We start from the raw sequence: 21,403 nt of genomic DNA, 5'->3' as shown, positions 1-21,403 counted from the left end.
TTTCAATTTTAATAGGTCAGGTTTGAAATTACAAACATGCTAAACGAAATTATATGTTCATAAACTGTGGTATGATATCATGGATGAATTTTGGATTACCAAAGGATAAGATTGGTTGTATATCCAGGTTAACTAATGCCGTTTCCTAGAAATGAAAGTCCTAGTACGATTCCAGAACTAGCTTATTTGGAGCTTCCATGCAAACTCTGCTGCCGTCGTTTTGTACTCACACACATTTAGTGTTTTTAACTTCAAAATTTAGGGTCTTGTCTCTCTTTTCATACCTTTGCTGAATTCTTACTGATTTGTGCCTTGGGAGTTGCTTTAGCATTGTCCTGATTTCCCTTTCCACTTCTCCTAGAAGTGTATTAAGTTTGATTTTCAGTGTCTAAAAGCATGATGTTTTCCAAGTGTCAAAAGGGTCTAAGCCCAAACCCTGTTTTAATGTCTTGGGTTTTTAGTTGAAAGCATCTGGGTTTTATAGAAATTTAAAATTTCTACACAACATTGAAATACAGCACATAGTCCATCAGCAAGAATATACATGCATATCAGATAGAATATTTTATAATAAAACATAATGTTGGTCACTGGTAGCTTACCAATAAAAGACATATTGGGTTAAGTATTTATTAAATACAATGGCATTATTATTTTCACTTTATTGATTTTCTGTTATCAAAACTTTATATACTTTATTTGTGCTTTTTGTAGACTCTCACCTATGAGGTACAAACATTGAGGAGTACCTTTTTTTAATTAGGGTAATTTGTTAAAATGGGGCACTCCTGCCCCATAGGAGTACTTTGGTTTAAAGAGAAGTCTTTTTAAACTACATTTGTGGAATTTTATAAATCCAGAAGATGGCAGCAAGTGTTGACTAGAATTTTGTACCACTAAACCACTTGACACCTTCAGAGCAAATCGATATTCTTTGTAATGCAAGCATTTGCTTTGTATGTTATGTGTAATAGAAAAGAGGTGATTTACATTTGCATCAGTACCATTATTCTTTCACAGGGAAGTAAGATGGCTAATCCATTTCAAACAGATTTATCCATTTGAAAAGACTAATGCTGTGAGGAGCTGTCAGTGTGCATATCCCAAACATATAATGCAATACTCTATCTAATACATTCTCTGATAAAACAAAACTACATGTATAATGATTTTTTTCTGTGTACTGCCACATCTGAATGTGTTTGGAAGATAGATGCTGTTTCTGAATAGATGTATTAAACCTTGAAATTTTAATGGTCATGGAAGATACCCTGTAGGCTGATGTCAAGGTAATTCCAGATGGGGGCAGTGCTCCCATGCAGGCTGATGGGAACACTTAAAGCCAATGTCTAATTCTCCTCAGTGTAGCACCTGTTTCTAGTTCCTCAGGATGGATGGGAACTCAGGTTGGGATGTGAGAAAAGTACCAGCAACTAGGGGTTCAGGGGGTTTAATGCTTGGTTTCTATATTTTAATTTGGGTATTGTAGAAACACAGGAGTAAATGCAGACTGTACTCCGCATATTTTCATAAGAATAGCACACTTGCCCAAAGCAACTAATTGGAATAATTTAAAGTACTTCTTGGAAGTTATATACCGGGCTAAACACTAAAGCTAGCTTTGAGTAGGTAGCTCAACAGATCTTGCTGAATTTTAAGAGGGAAAAAGTTCTACCTAATAAATATAAATTACAGTGGACCAGAGAGGTCCTTCCTATCAGCTGAGCCATAACACAGAGTATTGTTTAAAATACAGATACAGCAATGCACATATCATGAGAAGAAGTCACATTTCTGGTTTGCTCAATAGGAACAGATGAAAAAATATTTAGCCATGCACTGACCTTCAGATTGGGTACCACACACGTACTTTCTCTTGTCTCCTTTTCCACCTTTTCCCACAGCAAAACAAACATCTACAGGCATGAATTTAGCAGACTGTTGCATAAAAATTAGTAATTTAGCAGAAAATAAACCCTCTTGCATTCCAGGTAATACTCAGATGCCAGAGGAGATGGGGGGGGCTGGGCTTAGATTCTGAATGATGCCAATTTTACATCAGTAGCCTGATGATGCCCCGTTTTGTACTGGAATATCAGATGCACACTATTCATCCAGTTGTGGAGTTTGGTCACGTTCAAAAAAATCTCTCGTGGCAAGATTAATGAAGAGTGTAATATATTGAAGCAACAGTGCACAAGCTCTTTGGATTTGAATTCATCATTGAGTGATGAATTCACTCTGCAAAACATGTACAAATACCTAGGTTATGAGTAATACAGCCAGGCCAAAAATTTGTAAAGAAAGTGACTATAGAGATTCATGCTATTATTGTAAAGGCATGTGGTACAGTCAAGTGTTTGAATCTTACACAAAGGTGTCCTGATGGGAGTAAGAGAGGCCTGGGCTGTCAGCTGGTCCCAGAGGCCAAGGACTTGGGGTCATCCCTGTGACAGTATCTTCCCTCACATCCTTCTCACTACTTTTATACTATTTTACATTACAGGTGGAACTTTAATGAATCTAGTCATACATGCCTTTGTCATGATTGATGCAAAGTTTTCTCACTTTGTGTTTACAGGCATAGACTACAGAAAATTCAGCACAGGCTCGGTGAGGGGTGGTCACACCATCAAGGTGGGTAACTTTTGGAGGTGGAGGTGTGTTTAGTATTATAATGAGATTGGAATGAGCAAACTTCACTTAAAGGACAGCATTTTGTCAAAAAGTGGTAGGTTGTTGGCTCAGGGTACCAGAAGCGCAGATGATTGGTCCCATCGTACTTTTGGACCCCACTGCTGTCATGGAGCATGGCTGTGGTGTCTCCACTCTGCTTCATTTTACCCTCCATGCAATTTCTCTTGGAGTTAGCACACTTAGCTCCTCTGATGTTGACAACGTCTAGAACTGCTATGGTATAGACCCATTCCACACCAGCCACATTCCCCCTGCTTCAATGCTGTACCTTTCCTTAAAATGTGAATATTATTTTAATTTATAAGCCATGTCTAGGAATTATTGCCATTATTTCACACAGACTAAACTGTCTTACAGGCCAAATCCAGTGTATGAACTACCATTTGACTTCTACAAACCTGCAGCACCACATCAGTAGAGCTGCAATACCACTACTGCATTATCTGCCAGGGTTCAGTGGCCCAACAGAAGTGCAAAGGCAGCATGGAAACTGCAGGCTTCATTGAAGACTAATGCTTAGTATTTAATTAAAACACAAATAATATTTTAAGTTATTGTATAGCACATATATATAGAAGCAAAGGCCCACATGTTGTGCAGGATATACACCATACTGCTGGTATTTTTCTCTGCAGTACAGTAGGAATGTATGCTGTGGCTGAACAAACAGAGCTGTCCTTCACCCAAAAAAGGCTTGGAGTGAAGGAAAACATGAGGGTGGATCATGAGTACTGTGAATTCATTTCTTAAAATGAAGCAAGTTATATCTAGCTGTCATTTGTGTCAAAAATAGGTCTTACTAGTGTACACTGAGCAGTTCTGTCAATAGTATTTGTATCCTATGACTAAATTTATAAACATTGGTTTCTCTTCTGTATATTTGTCACATCAAATACAGATTTCTTGTATTTCCAGCATTCAGAATTGCCATGCTGGGGCCCTGATGATACTTCTATTGCAGTCAGTGGTAACATTTGGGCTTCCTTTGTTGATAGAAAGATCATGTACAATGACACTAATACTGCTCTTCCAAAAACAGAAATAGAAATCAAATCTTATTTTTAAAAATGGTTGTTTGAGAACCCAACTCTAAGTATTGGTGATGGTCCAGGCAATACCACATTTAAAGTGAAATACTGAAGTTGCTCCCTTTTTTTAAAATGTTCCTTTCAATATATTTTACCTACACTGGAAAAGTAAGAGTCAGAACAGAGCTCCAAAATCCTTTGAGTTATACCAGAAATACAGAAATTTGAAATAGGTCTAAAAGATCAAAGATTGAAAGGCCTCAATATTTTCAGTGCATTAGTAGTGAAGAAATTGTCATACTATGTCAACTCAAAATTGTTGTTTGTCTGATAATGCTTTATTAGATAAAACTTATTATTAACAATGTGTTTCTGCAAAACATCTTACTTCAGTGAAATTGTATACCTAAAAGGTGGCAAAGATGTTTTGATTTGCCCCAGAAGTCAAAACCAGAGAAAAGTAGTAGAGCAAGAACTAAAGGTGGAGTAATCATTCCCCAGCTGGTTCTAAACAAAGAAGAAATCTTTAATCTGGGAATTTTTGGATGGATTAGTCGTCTTTCATTATATGTATTTTTAAACTGTGAATCCTTTAAACCTACTTGTTGGAAGGAATTATTGTTACTAAGAGTCAAAGGTTTTTTTGTGTCTGAAAATCCTTATGTTTCTAAGCATAAATAATAAGATTAAAATGTAACTAAGCAGAAATAATTATATAAGGTATTGTTAGTCACAGTTGTCATAAATGCCACATAAAAATAGTCATCCAGGTGATGTTGTTAAACCTCTGTGAGATTCAATAATTCCTGATATCATAAGAAATGGCTGTAGGTAATGCAGAAAGTATGAAGTACTTTCTTTCCAATACAAGTGTAGGAGGTCTGCCAGTATCTCAGAAAAAGTTACTGATTTCCTTTCTTTTGCCATATGGTACCTCTTACATTAAGGCAGGAACGCTCTACTCTGCATTCTATTTCTACTAATCATTTGCATATATGGCCAGATTTCTGTACTTATGAACCAAAAAATACATAACTGATGATACTGATGCAAGAACTGGTAATACCTGCCAGCAGACATCAGCCATGATCGGCTGCTTTTTCTCTGAGTTTCAAAGAGTTTAATCAGTTTAGCCTCAGTACTATGGGCTCAAAAATAGGATTGCTAAACTTTTCAGCAGTTACTTCATTGCTGTATGTATAAATGAAGTAGTTTAGGTCTTACATATATTTTACATTGTCATGAGGAAAAAGTCTAAGTAGAGCAGACATTTCACCATGACTCAACAGATTCTGAAGGAGATTCAAAACCTCGTGGGCCTTAAAGATTCAGAAATAAAGCATCCTTGTGATGTGTGGTTTTACTGCACTTGTGAGTCCATTTTAAAACAGTTCATGAAATAGTTCATAGATTTTGACATTTACTTTCAGATTGCTAGAATTCTGGTTTTGGGAACATGCTAAACAAGGTGTAAGGTCCATCCTGTTTTATTCCCCACCCTTCATGCTTCTTTGAGCAAAAGCCATTTTGAAAGCATTATCTGCAACATGGAAGAAACAAAGATAAGAATTTTCAGGTTCTTGAACATGAAAATACATGGAATCATGGAGCTAGCCTAAAGTTATATGACTTCATTAGTCCCTGGAAACTAGGAGTTTTTGTGGATTAAAAAAATACCAAACAGTAAAATCTTCTACATTTTTTTTCTGAAGAGAAAAATTATTCCCTAACTCTAGAACATGACTGAGAATTATAGAATGTCAGGTTGGAAGTGACATCAAGGACCATCTAGTCCAACTCTTCGACTACTAAAGTTCATACGAGATGTCTCATCTGCTGAGCTGAGACTTAAAACTTATCAAAGTGAGGGAGACCCTGGGAGACCATTTCAATGTTTGACTCTCCTCATGATGCAAATTTTTCTCTTGTATCCAATTGGAATCTGCTCAGGAGCAACTTGTGCCCATTGTCCTTTGTCTTAACTATGTGACTCCTGGTGAAAAAGGGAGTCTCAATTTTCTTTGTAGCCACCTTTAAAGTATTGGAACATGGTAATAAGGTTTCCTTTAACCCTTCTCTTCTCAAGGATGAACAAAACCAGTTTTCTCAGCATCTCCTCATATGGCAGGTGCTCTAGTCCTCTGACCATCCTTGTCACTCTTCTCTGGACCCTCTCCAGCCTGCCTACATCCTTTTTGTAGAGCAGGGACCAAAACAGAACACAATACTCCAAGTGCAGTCTGACAAGTGCTGAGTAGCAGGATGACATCTTTGTCTCTGCTGGTGATGCCCTTGTTGATGCAGCCCAGCACCCTGTTGGCTTTCTCTGCTGCTGCAGCACACTGTTTGCTCATGTTAAGCCTGTTATCCACCAAGAACAACAGGTCCCTTTCCACAAGGCTGCTCTCTAGACAAGTGGATCCCAGTCTGAACTACGCTCCTGGGTTTTGTGTTCCCAGACCTTACACTTCTCCACCTTGAACATCATAAATTTCCTACCAGCCCACTCTTCTACTCTGTAGGTCATTCTGGAGGGTGGCTCTCCCTTCTGGGGTGTCAACCTCTTTCCATCTTGGTGATGTCAGCAAACTTCATCAGGCTCTTGATCCCAAAATCCAGGTCACTTCAGAAGATATTAAATAGTGTCAGGGCCACTATCGATCCCTGGGGAACTTCGCTTGTGACTGATTGCCAGTTTGAGAAGGAACTAATTACTACCAACCCTTTGGGTATGGTCTGTCAGCCAGTTCCCCAACCTTCATGGTTTGGGCCAGGATAGAACAAATTTTCTGTCTTGTAATTTTGCTTTCAGCTAATTTTTTGCAAGCTGCACTTGCTGAAATTAACAGCAATTTTCTCAGTCAGTCTCTGCTTCTAGGACTGATAATGCTCGATGTTTACAGTTACAGCTTCAGAGTGGTATGCAGAACCAAGGTCACTGCTCCTCCCCAGGGAGCAGCAGACAAGGCAGGTGACCCAATTGAGCAGAGTATTCCATCCCATATGTGTCATACTCGGTATAAATTTGAGGGATCATGACAGTCAAGCCCTTCTTCCTCCCTTCTTCAGCATCCTGGGAGGATCATGTCTGTTTCTCTAGTTGTGGTCCCAGTCCCAGCCCTCCCGAATCTGTGTGTTCCTGCCTCCACCTCCTGTCTGACACTCACTCCAGGAGCCCAGCCTGGATTTTTCCAGGGCTGCCCTGCAGCCTCGGAGGTGACGTGAGCATTATTGGGTGGAAAGGGCGGAGTAACATGGTATTGTTTTTGTGTATATTTTATATATTTAATAACTTTTCCTTTTTATCATTACTGTTTCATTAAAGCTGCTTAGTTTAGTTTCCAAACTTTAAGTCTTTCTCCCTTATTCTGTCTCCTTTCTTTATCAGGAAGGGGAGGGGGATTAATAGAGACCATCTCTCATTTGGTTAATTGCCAGGCCACTGTTAAACTGTGACACCCACCCACTGCACAGACCACTTGTCAAGGCCTCAACGACTCAGTTTCTCCAGGAGGAGGTTGTGGGGTACTGCGTCAAAAGCCTTGAAAAATCCAGGTGAAGGATGTCCAGCTGCTGGCTTGGTGTCAACCAAGAGGGTTACTTTGTTGCAGAAGGCAATTAAGTTTGTCAAGCACCATTTGCCCCTGAGAAATCCAGAAGGCTGTCTGTGATTGTTGTGTAGCAGAGGACCACACTGTACCCAGATGATGACCGGCCATCCTGTCAGACCCGTGAGATGTTGAGAGTCATTTGAATAGAAATCTGAGCAGCATTCACACAAAGGTCAGTCATAAGCTTTGGCATAGAAAAGACTGGCCTTCTGACTCAGCATGAAGAAATGGTAAGAGCAGGGAGCCCAGAAAACTGGTTAACTGGTTGCTAATATGCAGCCACATGCTAACCCATCTTGCTTTGGGTGTGAAGTTAGAATTTTGACTGTAAAATTGGGAAAAGCACAGAGATTACTGAAAGCTTTCTGCTGGGACTGCAGGAACATGCAGAACACCAGCTCAAGTAGAAATAGTGCTGCCCAGGTGGCTGTGACTGTGCCAAGTGTGTAACCAGAGCTCTCAAATTCTGCAGAAATCCAAGGGAGAAATTTTACTTCATGTGACTAGACAGATCCTCCGCAGACGCTCCACTGTTTGGTGTTCTCTGCTGCAGCGTCTGGCCCTTCACATGCTGCAGGAGGGCGTCTGCTCCACAGGGCTGCAGGAAAACAGGCCAGCTCAGCTATGGTCTTCAAAGAAGGCTGCACGAAAATCCCTCCTGTGGTGCCTGAAGAATGTCCTTCCCCTCCCTCATCACTGAGCTGGGTATCTGCAGAGCTGTTTCCCCCATGGTTTTCTCTCTTATCTCACAGCTTCTTTGAAGCATTTTTTTACCCTTTTAAATTTTTTAGCCTTTTTTATTTTTACTCTTTTTATTTTTTACCTAAGCATATTTTACACAGCACTGCTGAGGGGCTGAGTTGTGCCCTGAAGAGGGGCTGGTTGGAGCCAGCTGGAAGCAGCCATGTCCTGCATGAGGCAGTGCCTGGTCTCTTTTCACAGAGATCACTCTCTGTTTCTTCCAACTTGCCATGTGAACCCAAAGCCATGCACTATCTTAACACAACAGTTTAGTTATCAATACAACATTTTAACTGAATTTCAAACCATTGCAGCTTCCAGGGCCACGCCGGAGGATATCATGTTCTTTCTGAAACCATTGAAAGAAGGCACCTTGGATGTTTGTCAGAGCAAGGATCTTGTGAGTGTGGGAGGCCTCGGCACGCAGTCACTCAGGCTAACATGACACAGGTTTTTCCATTCAATTCAGATCCAGCTGGGTTTAGTTGTTATGCTATCAGCAATTCAGCTGGTTGCAAATAGCCAAGAGATACGAAGACTTCTACACTTGCCTATTCTGGGGCAAAAACAAATTATTAAAACAAATAATAGTGCCTTCTGCATTTAAACTCCTTGGACAAGCCAAGGGGTAGATGAAAACTAAGCAGAAGCAGCTGGCCCGTATGGAACGCTGGTATTTCCCTTGGAACCAACCGCAGCGACTCCGAGGGTGCCGCACCCACCCCCGCGCCCACCCCTATCCCCACCCCCGCGCCCACCCCTATCCCCACCCCCATCCCCACCCCCGCGCCCACCCCTATCCCCACCCCCATCCCCACCCCCATGCCCACTCCCACCCCCATCGCCATCCCCAGCCCCGCCCCTCCCGCCGCTGCCGGGCGCTCCCCGCAGCCCCCACTCTGCGGGGCCCCACACCCTCACCCGGCACCGTCAGACTGCGCCTGCGCGCGGAAAACCGGCCCGCGGCGCCTGCGCCAGGGGAGGCGGGTCCGGCGGCTGGGCGGGCGGTGCCGTGCGGGGGGCGGGGCGAGGCGGGGCGGGACCGCGCCCAGGCAGGGGACGGGGCCGAGGCCGGAAGCGGGTTCGGGGTGGTGGCGGCGGCGGCGGTGTTGCTGCCGCCGCGGGTGTTGGAGGGGCGGCAGGATGGTGTTTGAGTCGCTGGTCGTGGACGTCCTGAACCGTTTCCTCGGCGACTACGTGGTGAACCTGGACAGCTCCCAGCTGAAGCTGGGCATCTGGGGAGGTACGGGGCTGCGCCGCCGAAGGGAGGACGCGCTGGCCGGCCCTGCCGCGCTGCCGAGCCGCATGCTCCAACTCTCGCCCGCCCGCCCCCCTTCCCACCTTCGTCACCCTCAGCGCCCCCGCGGCGCTTGCCCCGTGGTTGGGCTCGGAGCCGCCGCCCGCCCGCCCAAGGGAGGAGGCCGGGGCGGTGGTGTCCCCTGTCCGCCCGACCAGGCCGGCCAGGGCCGAGCCGCGCCCTTCGACGCCGCTGTGGGCTGCCTGCCCGGCCCCTCTGCCGCCGCTCCACCTGCCCGGCAGCTTAAAAATAGCCCTGGGGGCGGCCGGGCTGGGGAGGAGGTGTCGGCGGGGGCCGTGGAGCAGTCTGCTGCGGCGGCGGGAGGATCTGCTAACCCAGGGAAAGAAAAACCTGGCTAAAACGCTTGACTGGCTGCCTGGGTTTTATTTTTCCGTGTGGAGCTGCCCGTGCAGCCTTTTCCTGCCTGCTTGGAGAGCTTGCGGGTGTGGGCTCCGCGCGGTGCTCATGGCACTCGTGGAAAAGTTTGGGGCGGGCGGGGCGGGCAGCTGGGGCTTGACCCGGTGTGGGGCGAGTGCGAAACTGAGCTGCCCTAGCTGGCGATTTACGTGCCTGGAAATTAGAAACTGAAAATAAATAAACTCTCAGGGTTTTAATAGCTGCTACTGTCAGTGGTGGCGTGCTGGTGGAAGTCAGTCAGTCGCCTGTTTGCAGACAGCAGTGACATTTTAATTTAATTTAATTTTGTTTTATATATTTTATTTTATATATTTTATATTTTGTTTTATTTTATTTTTCCTATAGTCTGTAGGTCTAGAATAGCTTTCGTTTTTCTAACATTTGAGAATTAGGAACAGAGCTTAGGTGCTTGCAGAAGGAATGGCCAGCCGTGCTAGGCATCAATAGTCTGTAGAAGTAAGATACCACACGGCTTCCAAAGGGAGGAACGTATTTTGTTTGAATGTGCTGCCGTGAGGCCCCTTCAGTAATGTACGAGCAAGAAAACCCTGACAAGGGTCTCTATTTCCAATATGTCTGAGCAAAGTAAGGTAGCATAAGAAGAATAAGGATCATACGATTAATAGATGCTTGTGCAGTGACCACTCATGGTTTAGTTTTGGAAGTGCATTCCAGGTGTCAGCTGCATCAGCAAAAACAAACACAAAGGTGTAGGGTTTTTTACGTGTGTGTTCATATGTCTGCAGGTACAGAGGATCTTCGAGGCATTCCCCACCTACAGTTCCATTCTTAGCTACTCATGTATATGAATTTTTGAGGCTTTTCTTGGAATATTTTGCATCCTGGACATTTTTGCTTCACGGTTCTGTTTTCTGAAATGGCATCCTTCCTTGGTTTTATCCCTGCAGTGATTTTCTTCCAGCTAGTCAAAGCATTTGTAGGATCTTTGCAAAGTTTAGTCTCTATATGGAGTTTTAACACTGTAGCAGCACATCTAAAGTCTGGAGAGTTGTCCTTGATCTGTAGCAGTAAGGCCCAATGTAGCATTTTTATTACAGATTATATCCCTTTTACTTGAAAGGATTCAGTTACTACATCTTTAAGCAAAAAATTGTCAAACTAATTGTTTGATTTGTGTACTTAACAAGTTTTTCAGTTCTCATAGAGGTTTCTATTCAAGGAGAGCAAGCAAAATATTTAATGTAAAATATGGAATGTTCTGTAAACATGTTGGGCAACATCTATACCTTTCTGAAAGGGAAAAATTTGTTAGCTTGTTTTTCCAGCTCTGTAGGTTGCTGGTGGTTACTCCGGGCAGCATCTGCTTCCATGAGGCAATTCTTATCAGACTAGATGCAGATTAACTCTCTCACTTAAATAAATTAAAAAAACCCCCACTAAATAGGTGTCAGCTATGTTTACTTTTTACTTTTAACATTCAGCTGTCATATATTTTTATGCGTGTGGAACTTGGTTCTGTTTGGTTTTTTTTTTTAATGATTTCCTCTTCAAGTAGTTTGTAGTTTCATATTTTAGACGCTTTGGTGCATTTTTTCTTGAAACTGAGTTCCTTTTGCTTAGTACAATGCCTTTGTACTAGAAAAAAAAGTAGGTCTTTTTTCTCTACATAGTCTGTTGCTTGCTTCACCTTCACATTTAAGAGTAAAAATGCAAAATCTCAATACAAAAGAAAAATGGAATGTCAGGAAACAGGCAGTTCCAAGAAGTGAATGACCTGAAACATCAAAGGCAATGCAGAAAGGATAATGTAGGACAACCTATTTAAGTTTAAAAAAGTGAATTTGAACATGTAAGACCCAGGGTCAGAAAATAATATAATATTCCTTATAATAATATTCCTTAAAAACTCCCTTAGTATGAAGCAAAATAAAATGTTACTGTTGTTTCATCATGGAAAGTTACTGGATGGATGATGCTGGAAGGGTGATGTTTTAAATCCCCTCTTGTTGTGATCTTCACTTTAAAAGATAGTTTCAATGTGGTAAGTTAACAAATGTGTAACTACTTGGCTTAGAAAACCAGGCAAGGTGTTTAGATAAGTTAGATATTTTTTTAATGGTCTAGACCTAATGAAGTTATACTTCAATATCTGAAGAAATGGCTGAAGCAATGTGAGATGTTGGCAGTGATCTTTAAGAAGTGACTTGTGTTTGATGTTTCGAGACAGTGGGAGAGACCAAACAATTGTTTCTCCAAGGTCCATGGTGTTGCTGTTTTCTCATAGCTAAATCCAAGTAGCTTTTCATTCAGTGTCTGAAAGACCCTCCAAGATACTTAATTCTCCACTGATTTGTCACACCTACTTATTAAATAATGTCTCAAGAATATCTTACATAATGCAACTTGTTTCTGAATAGCTGATGTCCTTACTGGGGCAGGTAGATTGGTAGGATGATATGGGCAGATAACTGAAAAAAAGTTTGTGAGCACCCAAGGAAACAAAACCAAAAAGGCAAACCACCCAAAAAAGTTTGTCTGCTTTCTCCTAGCTACATCTGTTATTCCAGTAAAAGACTACATTGTTTTTATGAACCTTTCCCTGTACAGCAGGCGCAAGGATATAGCTGTGCAATTCCCCCTTTATAGATACTAGTAATTTGACTTGACAGAACAATTCAGATATCTAGTAGTTTCTGCTGGGTTTCATGGCCTATTTTATGATGTTATCAGCAGGGACACTCTGATCCTCATAGATTTAGAGCTTGTCTTAAGAAGATGTGCTAAAGCAGGAAAAAAACAAGCATGAACACAAGTGGGAAATGACTGTCAAAGGCAGCAGCTTGTGTAACATGGTCAAAGGGGTTCACAGGATAAGAATGCTATTGCTTAGAATGCAGATATTGTGGTAAAATATGTGATAAGGAGTCTTAGGTGCTGGTCAGCTATCAGCTGAGGCATTTTTAGGTTTTGGTGACTACTGATTTTTCATCTTTCTTCCTCTCTTCTGCTTCCCTTTCTCCACCCTCTTCCCTCCACTCTTTACCCCAGCGTTCTTATTTACAAGACAGCAGAGATGTGATAAATACATAGGTTAAACCTTCAGGATTTTTATGTGGATTAGTTTTCTCCTCCCTCTTCAACTTCGACTGAATTAGGCCACTTTGGTAAAATATTTTACTGAGTGTTAACTTTTGTTTTGATCTGAGTCCTTGGTGGTAGATGGTAGTTTGTGAACTCAAATTTGTGTGCTTTAATTAGCTTATTTTAAAATAGCTTTATTGTAAGCATCTAAAATTAAAACTATAAACCTACTTATTCCAGAATTTTTGAAGATGTTTGATTTTATTGAAATATTTACAATGTCCAGAAGTCAGCAGAGCTAAGAATTTGTTTTATACCATATCCTAAATAAATCCCAGACTGTGCTATAGGTATTTGGAAATGTTTTGGCTGCTAGCCTGCATATTTACCTAGACGTATTTATACAACTCCAACTACTTGTATATACAAGGTTGCATAGTTGGGCGATTTTTAATCCATCAGATGGTGCTATGTCTGGATGCTTTTCTGTCTTTAAAACAAGAAACATTCAGTTTCCCCATGCTATGTCCTGTAGCAGGCCTTTGTTCCCTAGTTTTCCTGCTGCTGCTTGTAAGGGCTTCCCTCCCTCGATTCGGTACAATTGCACATGGAGTTATATTTCATTGCAAGTGAAACAGCCAGGTGTGATAGAGACTAAGTTTTGCCAATGAAGGAGAACATGATAAATAACTATTTCAAATTGTTTTTAGAGTTGGTCACTAGCTGAGGTATGGTAGCTTTGAAAATAGTTCAATTTTACTTGCAAGAATGTTTACTTAATCTCTTTCTTGCACTCTCAAGTGTAAGAAAAAGAATAGTTTTGTTAATACAACAAACATAGTGCCTCAGTAGTAGCCTGTTGGGTTCTTTTGAGTGTGTTCACTATGGTCAGACCCTCAACCAAGGTTTTGTAAGTGAACTGTGATGTTTTACAGGATGTGTTTGAGTAATTTTATACTGAAATTGAGGTGTTTAAAGTTCTGATAATTTCTGTTTTTTATTATGACATTAACTAAAACCTTTAAACTTAGGATCTGTAAAATCCTAAGCATAGGAAAAATGGTGAAGAAGTATTTACCCCACTTCTGAATTCTAACATTTAACGTAGAATTGTCAAAGCCTTTTTTAAAACATTATTGATACCATGCTTATTCTCTGCCATTGTTATATGCTCAATTAAAATGACCTATAGTTCTCCATCACAATACATAGTTTGTCAGTGCTTGACGTAATAGTCCTTGCTCACTTTGTAGTGTCTTGTTAGTAGGAGCATTAGGGCTGCTAAATTATTGAAGCTTAAGTTACTGTGCCTCAGCTCTAATGAGGCATGTGCCAAACCCTTGCTAAAGGAGAGGCAATGTTTACTTTAGTGATAGTGAAAGTGAGAAAAACTAAACCCAGTTTAACTGCTTCACTTGTGATGAAGTATCCTTAGAGTTTGCTTCTGAACCTTTTTACCATGTCTCAGCCGAGGTCCAAGAATAACATCATGCAAAGTAACTTGGTTAAAAACCTGCACCTTTGATCTTTATACCATTGCAATTACTTGCCATGAAGGCAATTATTAATGTCTTCTGGGAGATGTAAAGGTTGGGGGTTTTTGCGTGTGTGTCTTTCATATAATGAAAATCAGTAGGACTTTGAGCAGCAGTTTAATTCCACCAATACTGCAAGAATATTTCTTGCAGTTGGAGCTCCTGTCTCCCCATACATTTGTCCATTTCTAACTTAAATCTCCAAAAGGGAAGCTTATTGGGTCAATTAAATCTTCATTTGCAGTCTCAAGCTGTATTCCTTTCCAGGCCTCTAATCTGCTTCTGGTTTCCTGAAACTTGTTTATGCCTCTGCTCAGCAGTGTCAGATGTCTGTTCCATATGCATGAGTTAACACCATATAACTAATTCAAAAGCACTCACTGGAGGTGTTCCATCCTTCTTGCAGAATTTGCAGAAGACATGGCTTCTGACTATGTGTGTTTTTTTAAGTGATGAGTTTCCTAGTCCCTTCCAATGTTCCTTTGTTATGGCAGGTGTATAATGCTAAATACATTGTAAAAACAGACCTTGTAATTCAGATTTTCTGTGTTTACAGGGAACTGAATTCATTTTTGACTTAAGGCAAAAATAGACTTAAATTTAATAATTAGATTTACTGAAATACTTCCTTTGTGAAGTTTTATAAGTAAATGTAACTTGCAAAAGTAAGATCTTTCCAGGGCTAAAAATCCACTCTTAATTTAATACTGATAGTTTTCCAAAAGCACAGCAAGCAGATGGGTGTGAAAAAAAAAGCAAACCTTTAATTTTGAAATGGATCATTACAAAATGTGACTGCAATTTCCAACATTTTTACTTGGAGGAATCTTGGGTTCTTTTCTATGGTTGTGCTAGCTCCAGGAGAAAAATCTCTGATGTTTTCTTTTAGCATGAAGGTGTGTTCTTAATAATCTTTTATGGGTATTTGTCGTGTAGTCTTTGGTTGTCTTCCACAGCAAGGAGCTGAAGAACAACAAGTCAGTGACAATTCAATCAGATTTTGTGATGTTCAGCATATATCACTATTACTTCGCTTATTGTCGTTTTTCTTGGTGGCTTTTTTGCTTTTTAGGTGCTGTGGCACTGAAGAATCTTGAGATAAAGGAAAATGCACTGGTAAGCTAGTGAAATTAAAGCTGTTTTCAAAAATTATTCTTGAACAATGTTTCGGGTTGTACATGCTGTTTCTTATCTTTTAATTGAAAACCTAATCTTTTGTTTTCTGTGCATTTGTGTGGCTTGTCTAATTAATTTGGGATTGGGTTTAAAATTGAAGGTGTATGCTGGCTTAATTTTTTTTTTTAATTCCTAAAACTGAAAAATCCTAGAAGTTTCTAAAAGAATGTGCATTTTGGTCAAAAGCAATACAAAAGAAAAGCCTTTTTTTTTTTTTCCCTTGTAGCTTGTGGAGCTAGAAACTTATCTTTGGGAATGTATTTGCCCAAGCGTGGCTTACCAGTTTAAAACAGTAACCAAGCCCTTGTTTGTTCCATTGCGTTAAATTAGATTTTTTCAGTGTTTGGTAAATTGTTGTTAAGTTTATCATAATCTTTTTTTTCCCCTCTATGGGGGTATGGGAGTTGCTGAAATTAGCTTACATGCTCTAAAACACTTTTTTTCAGAGTCAGCTGGATGTGCCATTTAAAGTTAAAGCAGGACATATTGGTAAGTTATATTTTATCATACGCCAATGATGGAGTCACTAAATACACTGCTTTTTCTTGCAAATAGCTGTAGGTATCCTAAACAAGTAACATTCCTAGTTTCTTTGGTTTTCATGCTTTGTACACTGAAGTTTGTCCTTTTCATGAGCTGAGATGGTAATGTTAAAATACACTGGTCTTGTCTAATCATTTCAATATTAATGAGAAAAGAAACCAACACAGCATAGATGAGTAATTAATGAGCAGGACTGAATCTCATCCCTTGTCTTAAGACTCCACAGCTGATTTTGTCTTCCACTTCCTTTTCTGTCCTTCTTCCCTGTTTTTGATAATATGGAAAGTTTCCTCATTGCAAGTTGGTTGTCTTGTAAAAGTTAGTGATTTTGTAGTTTCTTAAAACTGTCAGTTGTGTGAAGAGATGCTGTAACCTCAGAGTCTCCGTGTTCACAAAACACTGATTTCAAGAATTTTTGCCACAGAAAGGGAAAGAAAAATATGTATTTTTAAAATTCTGGTTTTGCAGGAATTTGACTTGCAAAATTGACTGATAATGTAACCATCGTGCTTATCATGTTTACGAGGCTGCTGCTTTGAAAGGAGGGAGAGGTTGCTCTTATGAAGAAGAAATACAGTTCGAAGGAGTAAAGAGAGGACCTGTACACTTAGTAGTTCTGTTAATGCAAATACTCGCTTCATATTCTTTTGTGTGCTGTGTAAAATGAACAACCCAAAAGGCATGTGCTTCAGTGTACTCTTTTTTTATATCCAGTATAATAATTTCTCGGATATTTCTTCGTTAATGTTGATTACTTTTCTAAACACTTTTTTTCTTCACTCAGTTATTCACTGTATACCTCAGCCTTTTTCATTTATGTTTGTAGGTCAACTTAACCTACAGATTCCGTGGCAAAACCTTTATACTCAACCTGTTGAGGCAGTTCTTGATGGAGTGTATTTGCTTATTGTGCCCACAGCCAGTAAGTAAATGTAGACAAAAAAGTGAATATAGATTTTGGGATTTCATAAGTGCCTAGAATGGGTTGATACTGTTTTCATGAGCTTTATTCCTAGTATATACTTGTAGCAAATACAATTAGATAATGGGAATGGAGTGTTTTCAGTAGATTACATTAGTCACCTAATTTTTTTTGCTGTTATGTAACTATTAACAAGCTATGAAAATTAGACCTTTTGAAATAGCATCTTTCAAGAACTTGTAAAATTTTTTTGTATCACACCTGATTATATTCTGTATTTAGGCATAAAATATGATGCTGAAAAAGAAGCCAGGCAACATCTGGAAGCAAGACAAAGGGAATTGCAAAGGATAGAAGAAGCAAAGCAAAAAATAGCTGACCAAGGTAAGAGCAGGAACAGCTAATCAGCAGTGCTGGGGTTTTTTCTATATTTTAGCCTGGAAAAGTGCTGTGTTTATAATTTAAAGTGTTTCAGTTTCCAGTTTTCCTCTTGATACTTAGAGACCTGTAACAGATTTTTTGGTGTCTAGCGTGAACATATAAGTTTTATTGATTATTCTGAAAGGACATGTTTTCTTATGACTAGAGTACAACGTAGTAGAAAATTTCAGTACTGAGAGATACAGGCTTCATGATGTTATTGTCTTCTCTGGTGTAGTTTCAAAAAAACTTTGATGCAAACAAAATAAATTATTTTCCTTTAACTTAGATAAAGTGAAAGAAGAGAAACAAGACACTTTTGTAGAAAAACTAGTCACTCAGGTCATCAAAAATCTTCAGGTGAAAATATCCAACATCCATATTCGCTATGAAGATGATGTAAGTACTTTTGTCTGTCTTGACATAAAGGTTTGTGCATTGCAACATGAAATTAGGAACCTGTCTGATTTCTTCTCTAATGTTTGCTTTCAACATTGAGAGAATCCTAGTGAAAAATTTTGGAAATTTCGTAGTCTGAAAAAAAGAATTGTATTCTTCAAAAGCATAAAGTTATCTATAAGTATATTGTTGGGTACACAGCAGATACATTTGTCAGATTTTTGTATATATGTGTGTATGTATTGTTGGGAATGCTTACTTCCAAATCTAAATTCAGAGCCACAGCGTGATCCTTGTTTTGTTATTTTCCCCCTGCTATTTCCCCCCTATTAGATCACGAATCGGAATAACCCCTTGTCATTTGGGATTTCACTTCAGAATCTGAGTTTGCAGGTAATTTTATTTTTCATCTAAAAAGCATGTTGATGTATACTGATGAGCTAAGCTATATTGTGCTCTTTGGTAACGTACTGACTAATGAATATATAGCTGTAATCATCACGAATGCTCGCTGGTAACTGCTTGGTTTATCAAATCCAGCTTAAATGTTGTGGTGGGGTTCCATTAAAGATAGTGATAGTGTTAAACCTTTAGGAGGAAATTCTTGTTTCTTCTGCATGTTGCACTTTGTGATTGTCAGGTACCACACTTTCGTGACTTTGGGCTATTCAGAATCTATGAATATTTTACTGAAAGTGCTGTGAGCTCCAAGAAAGGAAGTTACTGGAGAAAAAAAAAATCTAAAAAAAAAATAATAATGTTTAACATCTTGCTTCATACTGGAGCCCATTTTTTTGATCTGCAAGCTCCAATTAAAAGTGCTAATAACAGCCTTAATGGACTGCTGACTTTTTTTTCTGGACAACTACCCAGTATCAGCACTATGCTGATTCTGCTGAGTTGGTTTGAGTCAGTAGCCTTGGCTACATAGCTGATAATTTTAAAGAAAATATAAGTAAATGTTACTTTCTTGAATGAAATAATTGTCTTCTGAACACTTGTTTTAAGGTTTTTGCCAGCCCCTTCCCCTAAATAGTTTCGCACAGAGAACGAAACCTTTAATATTCTTACTGTTTCACTCTGGAAATGCATATTAGCCTTGAAAAAGTCCCAAGTTTCTGTTGGGCTCAAACTAAAACACCACTTTCAGAATTATATGAGAGTTCTAATAACTTTTTTCCTCTCTTTCCAAAGACCATGCCTACAATAATACTGGTGTAAAGGGAAACTGTGCAATATTGAAAACAGAATTTTAAAGAACTTTCGGTTCTTGTGTACAAGCCTGTCAGTCACTGCACATACATATGTGTATTGTTGGGGAGAAAGAAACCTTATCAAGTTTCCACTTTAAAAAAATGGCGTAATAATTTTAAATCAGAAGGTGGTTATCGTATTATGTTAAATGGAGTTTAATTATGAGGATATGATGAAATGTTGATGTACTGTAAATACTGGAATAACTTCCTTTAATTTTAATTTCAGACTTCAGATAAGAATTGGAATCCATGTTTACATGATGAAACTGCCAAGTTGTTCCACAAGGTACAAGATAAACTGCATGCTAAAGAAAGAATTGTTAATAAAACATGCTCAGTTAAATTTCATTCCACAGAAAGTGGTACCAAAAAAAATGCATAATTGTTTAAGCTGTAAAGTAGAAGGATGCCTAGCCTGTAAGGAACATTCTGTATATTTTTATTCATTCAGTCTTTGTGGAATCAAGTTTATTAATCTGGAATTTGTATGTACTAATACAGACATATGTTGCATTTTCAGCTTGTACGCCTCGATAACCTTTTTGCTTACTGGAATGTGAAATCAGAGATGTTCTACCATGGTGGTTGTGAAGAATCACTGGTAAGTAAAGCATGAGGTAATGTATCGAGTATTCTCGTTCATACCGTGAAACATGCTTCACATTCAGTTCTCCTTCCATTTATGTCAACGTCCTGGAGAACTGTCTGCTTATTGATAACCTTTTGAGGAAAAGTAGTAAAAGTTAAGGTTTTTTTGGTGAAGGAAATGCAACACCTATCTGGGGGAGTTAAAAAAAATGTCCTTTACCATTTACAAAAGGAAACACAATATATGATAGTGTTCAGTAGATTTATTATCTAAAAATAGAAGTCTTATTCTCTTTAAGACATAGATGAATATTTTGAGCTGTCCTGTGTATCAGAGGGATTATCTTGAAGCTTATTAAAATACTAATATTTTATGTTTTAAAACTTTATAATGAACTAAAAATGCAACTTGTTTTTAATTCCATTGTGAATGTAGGTTAACTTAAAACAAGGAGTTGCCTGTCACAATGTCATTCCAGAAGGTTATGATTTTGGTAAGTGGTATTTTATTTGTATTTGTAATATGCATGTATACTTCTAATATTTAATGCTTCTCAGAGGTTGCTACTTTGGCTGTTATTCAAAAATGTTAGTAAGGAGTACAATTCAATTCTTTTGTAGAAATAACTGTCTCTTTGACATTGAATGCTATATCACATCTGTTGCCTTAAAAAAACTTTGATTAAAATTTGAGTCATGTATCACACTAATGGAAAGACACATATAGGTCCTCATTTTTCACATCCAGTGATAAATCCTTTTTTTAAGAAGTTCAGCAGTAATATTTCATCTATCAAGCTGTACAAATAAGATTGATTCCAGTAACAGACTAATGTTTTTGAGGTCAGCTTCCTGATGTGAAGTGTATCTTTTCCTTGGAGGTGGAAACAGTAATCACTTAACTCTGAAACATCAACATTTTTTTTTTTTTGAAGTGCTGCCATGCTGCCTACTTCAAAAGTTGCATTGCCTCCACTCAAACGTGGTGATTGTTTACCTGTGGTTTTTATTTCTTATATGCATTTGTGTGATTGTCTAGTAAGTGTTTACAAGGCAGAATGGTCTTTGGACTCACTAATTGTCTAATAAGCAAATCCAAGTTCACTGTAGTCAGGGTTAAAAAGGGCATTATTAGTTTTATGGGTTTTTCTTTCTGCCTTTGCCTGAAACAAATAAGATCTTTTGTGTCTATTTGACTGCTGGAGAACTCTTTAGTAATTTATTCTGATTTTTTATCCATCTTTTTCATTTGCTGGCTTTGACTCTTAATGGGAAACTAAGTTTACACATAATGAGCTGTCTAAGTCTTTACAGAGAAGTTAGAAATAGTTGTATGCAAAATTGCTGAATTCAGAATTACACTCTTAAAATCCAATAGTGCCATCAGAGACACTGATATTTAAAGAATAACATCATTCTAGTAGTCTATGGGAAATGAAAAAATCTGGTTCCCCTGGAACAACTTAGATTTAGACGTTGATAGGAAGGTAGTAAGGACAAAGACTTCATTCAGTCATTTGATCTAAGTGTAGACTTAAGACTAACACAGGTAGGTTGAGAAATGAAGCTTAGGAAGAAAAATAACAGAAATGCTAGCACATAAAATATGGAAATAAAAGTGAAATAAACACAAGAAATACAGGGCTTAAAATGAAATAAGGGTGAGTTAGTGTAAATATAGTTTCATTTTACATAAATATCTGTTGCCACCTCTATAAATCTTTCAGTGAA

At 39.1% G+C, this 21,403-nt stretch overlaps 1 protein-coding gene across 2 annotated transcripts in view; it reads left to right on the top strand.

The window, feature by feature from the left end:
* The first annotated feature begins 9,146 nt into the window (after positions 1–9,146).
* The window catches only part of VPS13A (vacuolar protein sorting 13 homolog A), a 94,518-nt gene continuing 82,261 nt past the window's right edge, over positions 9,147–21,403 (top strand). For both annotated transcript variants that reach the window (XM_030466748.1, XM_030466747.1), the window contains exons 1-10: positions 9,147–9,320; positions 15,441–15,484; positions 15,991–16,033; positions 16,914–17,009; positions 17,292–17,393; positions 17,719–17,828; positions 18,162–18,221; positions 19,311–19,370; positions 19,605–19,685; positions 20,109–20,166. In XM_030466748.1, coding sequence (XP_030322608.1) covers positions 9,221–9,320; positions 15,441–15,484; positions 15,991–16,033; positions 16,914–17,009; positions 17,292–17,393; positions 17,719–17,828; positions 18,162–18,221; positions 19,311–19,370; positions 19,605–19,685; positions 20,109–20,166 — 754 coding nt within the window. In that variant the 5' untranslated portion in view covers positions 9,147–9,220. The remainder of the gene's footprint in view (positions 9,321–15,440; positions 15,485–15,990; positions 16,034–16,913; positions 17,010–17,291; positions 17,394–17,718; positions 17,829–18,161; positions 18,222–19,310; positions 19,371–19,604; positions 19,686–20,108; positions 20,167–21,403) is intronic.

Source organism: Calypte anna, chromosome Z (assembly GCF_003957555.1).
Source record: "Calypte anna isolate BGI_N300 chromosome Z, bCalAnn1_v1.p, whole genome shotgun sequence".
Classification (NCBI taxonomy): Eukaryota; Metazoa; Chordata; class Aves; order Apodiformes; family Trochilidae; genus Calypte; species Calypte anna.
The sequence above is the reverse complement of the archived record's forward strand: the minus strand, read 5'-3'. Positions and strand labels throughout refer to the sequence as shown.